The sequence below is a fragment of the Saccoglossus kowalevskii genome, chromosome 17 (assembly GCF_978046115.1).
Source record: "Saccoglossus kowalevskii chromosome 17, keSacKowa6.1, whole genome shotgun sequence".
NCBI classification, from domain to species: domain Eukaryota; kingdom Metazoa; phylum Hemichordata; class Enteropneusta; family Harrimaniidae; genus Saccoglossus; species Saccoglossus kowalevskii.
The window spans coordinates 9,668,355-9,675,808 of NC_140657.1; the positions used below are offsets into that span (position 1 = coordinate 9,668,355).

The following is a 7,454-nucleotide window of genomic DNA, read 5'->3' on the forward strand; positions in this document are numbered from 1 at the left end:
CTCCCTCCCCTACTAGGTCTTAAATAGATGGAATCCGTGAAGAAAATGGCTTTAGTCCCTGCTGAGCTATTATCTACCATCCAAAGCCAGAATGCTCAAATGACGAGACCTGTGGTGAAATCATTGACTTCGCTGGATAGAGACATGAACGACATAACGCAAATGGAAGAGTTGCCTGAAGATGAAAAAGTCAAACTGTACCAACAGGTTCTACGCAAGTACTTGTTGTTGCGGGAGAAGAAAAACGAACCGATTCCAATCTCCGTTACACAGCAATTACCCAGCACTGTTGCTGTGTAGCCGATCGGGAATCTCAACCCAACAAAGACGGTGTGCCAGATCAAATTACATTCAAAGTCTTACAAAGTGTTCCCAAGAGCATGCAGAGAAAAGCGAAGCTTCTACTACAGAAAGTTAAACAGAACCAACAGGTCGACTGGGATGAAAATGGTGAATTAATCAATGATGGACAATCCGTGCCAGGCACGCACGTCATCGATTTAGTAAATGACTTCTTGCGTAAAAGGAAGAATTTCACCCCCACAGGTTGGAGAGAATTTGCCATAGTTATGAAAATGTCAAATGTACCTCAAGACCTTGTTGGCAATACAGATCGGTGGTCTTACATGCATACCAACACACTCAAGGAGTTCCGAGGAGACGTGGACCCCATGTGGTTTCCACTCCCATTCATCCTCGACACACGTGGGTGACGTATTAAATAGAACCTCGTCGCAACCCCTAGATCTCTCTTTGGTTCAGTCGGTCGTGATGGATCCACGCTGTCCCGCTTTGCTTTCGTTAATCGAACGTATCCACTGCCTCTGCGCGTGTGAAATAACCACACCCGTAAACAATGACGAAGAAGGTGGACACCGTCCTAGACGAACTGTTTTACGATGTCCAAAGTCCTGGAAGTTACAGGGGTTTGAATTCCCTTTACGCTGCCGTAAAAAAAAACAAAGAGAGGAAAAAAGATAACCAAGTCGGACGTGAAGAAGTGGTTGAGTAAACAGGATACATATACTCTGCACAAACCTTCTAGACGGTCGGTCCATTAAAAGAAGGAGTGTGGTGGTTTTCCAAGTGGACGAGCAGTGGGAGGCTGGTCTATGCGATCTCTCCTCGATATCCAGATACAACAGTGGATATAGCTTCTTATTGATGTGTATCGATGTTTTTTCAAAATATGCTTTCGTCGTACCTCTGAAAGACAAGAGAGGCGGGAGTTTGGTCGAGGCATTTTGGAAAATACTCGGGAAGGGGCGTCGCCCTGACGTTTTGCACACGAACAGAGGAACTGTTCAGACTTTTTCAGAACTACCCCAAGAGCGAAGACATTAAGGGGTTAGCATACGTTTAATGTGTTTTTTTTCAATATTTTTTTTTATTTTAAATTACCGTTGGTTATGACAGTGTCTATGACTGTGCTTTTATTCTAAACAAAAACTCCATTTTAAAAGGCATATTTCGACGTTTTTTTCTATTTCAAAACATTGCCACGTGTGATTGTTTATAAACACCACCAACACAAGCACAACACTCGCATGAAGGTAATCCTAATTGACACTTGATGAAAGATCCGATTTGCATATCAATACTAAAAAGTTTACGTAATTGCGGTACTCATTTCGCCCAGCCTTCCGCTTTTACACCCACAGCTTATTGCTTGATTTCCGACCGTGCTGTCTTGTCCGACCGGAAACCGACAGCATTTTAATCGCTTTTTCGCTTGCTCGCTCATTGAAAACATTGACTGCTCGCCAAAACACTGATCACACATAAGTAGTCGAAATTGTGTTTTGTCAAATATAATAGTTGCATGACAATCAATCGTCAAAGCAACTTATCTGGGACCTCTTGTTACGTGTTTTCGGTGCTTGTTCTAAATGTAATATTCATTTTAATGAGACAGTTACGTGAAAAGGGCATAGGTGACTTCTTTCGACAGAACAGAGAAACGAGGGAAATGTTAATGATTTATTCCAAAAATAACGATACCAAAACCACGTCGGCCCACAGGCGGTCGGTCGGTCTGGTATAATTTGTAAAATTAAGTCACGATCAGTGAATGAGCTCGATCTATACGTACCGTAAAAGTGTTCCCACAAAAAATATTATGACTAAAACGGCCACATGCTCTGAAAAAATAGAACAGAGCTTGACATAAATGAATAATTCAGAAAAAATACGTGTCAAATTTAGTTATAGCCATAAATATTTGGTGGCCAGACGACTCATGGATGAACAATTCGAAAATCAGGATTCACGCGGAAGTCCTTCAGGGCTGAAAATTATCGACCCTACTCTGGGTTATCTTATTTCACGACTAACAAAGAGAACTGATTCGCCGTGGACTCAGCTTAGTTTTTCTTCTTTTTGAACTGAGGTCAAATCCCCCTCCGTTAGTCAAACTATACCGATGTTTTTCAGTGAATAATTTTGAAGCCTGTCACAGAACAAAAAAAAATATGTAAATCGAAGTCAGAGATTGGACGGTACGACGACCCTTCAATTAGCGTCAAATATGCTTTGTTACAACATCATTGATTTGCTGAAAGTCGCCTGATCGGAGCACGACCTGGGTCACAGAACCATATTTGTCCGTATAATCAACAGGATTTTGCGAGAGAACCACACCCACATTTTCAACCATTTTCAGCACGGAAGTTGCCAATAAATGTCGAAAATCTCGTGCATTTCATGTATTCAGATAAAATAAATCTAGCGATTGCTAAAAATGGTTATTAATATATTCCCCGATGCTCTTGGAATTTTTATTTTTTTGATTTCAAGGTAAGAAATGGCTAGTTGAAGTTGTATCGACTTCAAGGCGGCTGTTTCACCGCGAACAACCAAGCTCTGTTGTAGTTTCGATGTGAAATGAAATATATATAATAATAATAATACTTGTTTAATTATTTGGGTTTTCAGCCCACAAATTACGGGACATGATCCCCATGAATTGCGGTAAATGTTTTGTCTCGGCTGATTGTGATGAATGCCGGACGTCGGGACTGACGCCCGTCCTAAACTCAGTATGGAGAAACCAACGGGGATCGATCGATTTGGAGCACGGTCGACAGACATTCCAAACAATGGAAATTATCAACGAAAGAGGAGTATTTTCTAGATATACTGTCATGACAAACATGTAAAATTAACAAATACACAAAGAGGTGTAATATTAGATTTTTATTTTAGGCTTAGATTAAATATTTTCTTTCACTCAGCCCATGCATGGAACTGCCATTTAGCTTCATGGTCTTTCAGCTTGTCTTCGCCTTGAGGAAAACAACAATAATTATACAAACCGTAAACATATTGCGAAGACTCAACACTCGGGAAAGAGACCCCAGACGACCATGTCGTACTTGTGTTGAAATACATTTTGTATTTCACGTCAGGATATTGTTGAAAATAAAATACTCAATCCAAGCCAAATCGAAGTCAAAGGGTCAGATTGCGTGCATATAATTATAGATAGTTAAAACGAAAAGTATTTGAACTTTTGTCGGCTGTTCAACATTTATAAAAACCAGTAAGACAATTATAAGACAATGTGAACCTCGGAAATTTTCTGCGAGCGAGCGGGCGGTGATATTTCGGGGTTTTCGCGATCGAAAATAAAGCGGAAATTGTCCAGTCGAAATCAACAAGCGGTCACAAAAACGATCGAAAAAAGGCGAAGTCATTGCTCTTGTTCGCACCACGGTTACTAAAAAAGAAACCGTGTTCGCACGCTTGCTACGACGTACCACACGGCTATCAGTTTTACAGTGAACAGTAATGAAAACAAACCACACGGCTTAAACCATTTTCTTTATTTGGAATAACTCCGCCTCCACACCATATTAGTATGCAAATCACTACGTCACTTTCGCGGGAAGTCATCACGTTGTCGGTTGACACACGATAGGACCGTTCTGAGATTTCAAAACATATTTCATCCTGTTTTTAACGCGTATAACATTTAGCCCCGACATTAGACGGCATTATTTAGTAGCTGGTCGCTAGACAGACATGTTTCAATAATTATAACTCCATATTTTTCAAAATTGTTAAGCCTAGTTTGAGATTCATTGACCTTGGACGTTTTTTGCGTTTATCTTGAAATTGATTTCTACGTAGTTCTACAGATTCAGTACGCAGTTTCTAACAAACGAAAGGTCAGATCGTCGCCATTTTTGGTCAACTTTAGCGCTATATAGAGTACTGGAGGAATGTTCCTGGATTTATTTCTGTCTGCCTTCGTTTTGATTTTTTGCTTATTTTTATATAGAGACATGTTGTGTTTACTCAGGTATTAACGCCCAAACATTTGAAATAAGGCTACATAAAAACAAATTATAGTTGCAAAAAAACGAAGAACATTGTACATGAAGCACCCCTCTATAATATTTACATAAAAAATTATAGTCAGTCGTGCTGCAAAGTAATTATTAATTGCGTCATTAACCGTTTTACTCCATTTTCGCGTATTCTTGTGATCACGTGACTTGGTATTTGCATAATTTAAAAAAATTTACATATTTCCAAAGTTTGAAACAAGATCTTTATTATGGTATATAACATGCATGGGTAAAATGTATGTTTCAGTCTGTAAATTGAGGCCAGCGAACGTATGCTAACCCCTTAAGTTCTTTACTACAGGCAATGAGACTAAATCCAGCATTGTGGAGAGATACAACAGAACCATCCAGGGAAAAATGTTCAGATATTTCACGAAGAACAACACGTTGACTTATCTACCTGTATTAGACGACATGGTACGTTCTTACAACAATACCCATCACAGAAGTATAAATACCAAACCCTCACTCGTTACCTACGCGAACCAGAAAAAGGTCAGAGACATATTGTACGGTGATCTAAGCACAGAGAAAAAGGGGTTGAAGAAGAGGAAGATTTATAAACTCGGTGACAGAGTCAGAATCAGTAAAACCAAACACGTTTTCAAGAAAGGTTACCTACCCAATTGGACCGAAGAGGTATTCACGATTGTTGGACGTCTCAACACGCAACCACCTGTTTACAAAATTTCAGATTACAACGGCGAAATGTTGGAAGTTACTTTCTACGAAGAAGAACTTCAGAAAATAGTAAAAGACGATGATGCATTGGACATTGTGGAGAAAGTGCTGCACAAGAGAAAACGTACAGGCCACGTGGAATATTTCGTTAAGTAGCGTGGGTATGATGATTCGTTTAATTCTTGTATCAGGGACTTGCAACGTTTATAAATACCGTTCACACACGCGATGACCCGATTCATTTCAAAGATCATCATGTCGGGACAGGATTTCTTTTTGATGCTCCCTAGTAATGCCTCGCTCGATGTGTTCCCGAACAACACGTTAACAAAATACATTGTCAAACTACCGAGAACGCTTTCGCTAGATGGCGATTGGGAAGTAGCATTGGCCGACATCCACTACCCAAATTCGTGGTACAACGTCGTACATAGCGAAAATAGGATCTTTTACGATGCCTCACCCAATATGAGAGATCACAGAGAACTGAAATTGAATCCGGGCTACTACAACTCGATCGAAATGGTTTTAGATGTGATTCGAGAAAAAGGTCTACCAGATGAAATACTGATGACATATAATTCGAGGTCAAGGAGAGTGACCGTGGCGACCGAAGAAGGAGCTCGTGTAATCTTGATGGGTGGATTGGCCGAATTGTTAGGATTTCCCTCAAATACAACAACTACAAACGAAAGACGCACTAGTCCCTACCTTGCCGACATTAGAAGTTTGTATTCCCTCTACGTGTATTGCAATATAGTCGAACACCAAATGGTCAGTGACGTTTCCGTACCTCTCTTGAGAATAGTCAATGTTGAAGGAACCCACACTTACAACAAACCTTACTTCCTCCCGATTCGAACGTCAACATTTGAGACTGTGGAGATTGATATAAGGTCTGATACGGGGGAGAAGGTGCCATTTCAACGCGGATGAGTGATCGTGACGCTGAGTTTTCGCAAAGCTCGTCCTTCGCTAGTGTGAAGAAAAAATGAACAGACATCGACCTTACACTCCTCACGTGGGGGTTTATAGAAATTACTACATGAATCAGATTGGACGAGGATCTGTATTTTCTGGCGATAGACTGCAACGCGGATATGGAATCGGAAGTATGTTTTCTGGATTGGCGAGATCGGCCACACTTCTGTTAACACAAGGTCTGAAAGCAGTGGCAAAACCAGCGCTCGATGCCGGTTTGGGTAATCTAGGTGATGTTGTACAAGGGAAAAACTTTAAAAAAGCGGCTTCAAGTAGAGCAAAGACTGCGAGTCGTCAAATTACTTCTTCAGTATTGAGCAATTTATTTGGAAGACCCTCTCAAATGGGGCGAGGACGCACCATCAAAAGGAAGAAGACAACAACGAGACGTGTCATTTCTTCCAAGGCTAAGAAGAGGAGAAGATCTCCGGATATATTCGACTGAACATCATGGCTTTTGTACACGAACACTCCTGCGAATGCGCAAAGACGGAACTCGATCTCTTTACTATTCCTCCGACACAGACAAGTATCGAAAAAGGAAGTTACGAAGAGGTAAACCCACTCACGAATATAGCCGATGGTCCGATCGAATTTGTAATACCTTCGGCCGGAAGTGACTACATCGATATTGGTTCTACGCTTTTGCACATCAAGGCTAAAATCACGAATGCCAACGGAAGTAATTTGGCTGCGGATGCCACTGTAGGGCCTGCAAACTTGTGGTTGCATTCCCTCTTCAATCAAATCGACGTGTACCTAAATGGAAAGCAGATTTCGGATGCATCTCCCACCTACTCTTACAGAGCCATGATCAAAACGCTATTGAATTATGGAGGCGACGCCAAATCAACGCAGATTGGTGCGGCGATATTTGAGAAGGACACCGCTGGAAAAGTGAATGTTGCAAACCCAAGGGCTGATGATGATGACGCTAACATGGGACTCAAACGTCGATACGCATATACATCACTCAGTAAGACGGTCGACATGATCGGACGAATACACAGAGACATATTTTTTCAACCAAAGTATTTACTCAATGGGGTGGAAGTTAGACTGAAATTACATCGAAGTAAAATCAGTTCTGCTTGATCAGTTCAACCGAAAATCCAGCATTCAAAGTAGTCATCACCGATGCTACTCTCCTGGTGAGAAAAGTCAAGTTGAGCCCCAGCGTACAACTGGGACACGTCAAAGCGTTGAAACAAGCAAGCTACTGCAAAATACCCCATCGATCGATGCATTATGAAAATCGCTTCCATCCCGGCTGGTACTATGACATTAAACAAAGATTTGATATTCCTTGGTCGTTTGCCCAAAAGAATCATCCTGTGTCTGGTTTCTAATTCGTCTTTCAATGGATCCTACGAAACCAATCCATTCAACTTCCAGAATTACGGTATCACTTCACTCGTCCTCAACGTTAGAGGCGAGCAA

General features: G+C 41.1%; 2 protein-coding genes across 2 annotated transcripts; both read left to right on the top strand.

The window, feature by feature from the left end:
* The first annotated feature begins 380 nt into the window (after positions 1–380).
* On the top strand, positions 381–5,189 carry LOC146732623 (uncharacterized). Its single transcript, XM_085492404.1, has 2 exons — positions 381–705; positions 4,654–5,189. The coding sequence occupies exons 1-2, from the start codon at positions 381–383 to the stop codon at positions 5,187–5,189; spliced, it is 861 nt and encodes a 286-aa protein (XP_085348530.1).
* Positions 5,190–6,464: 1,275 nt separating this feature from the next.
* Positions 6,465–7,109, top strand: LOC144358541 (uncharacterized protein F54H12.2-like). Its single transcript, XM_078012200.1, has one exon. The coding sequence runs from the start codon at positions 6,465–6,467 to the stop codon at positions 7,107–7,109; it is 645 nt and encodes a 214-aa protein (XP_077868326.1).
* The last annotated feature ends 345 nt before the right edge of the window (positions 7,110–7,454 follow it).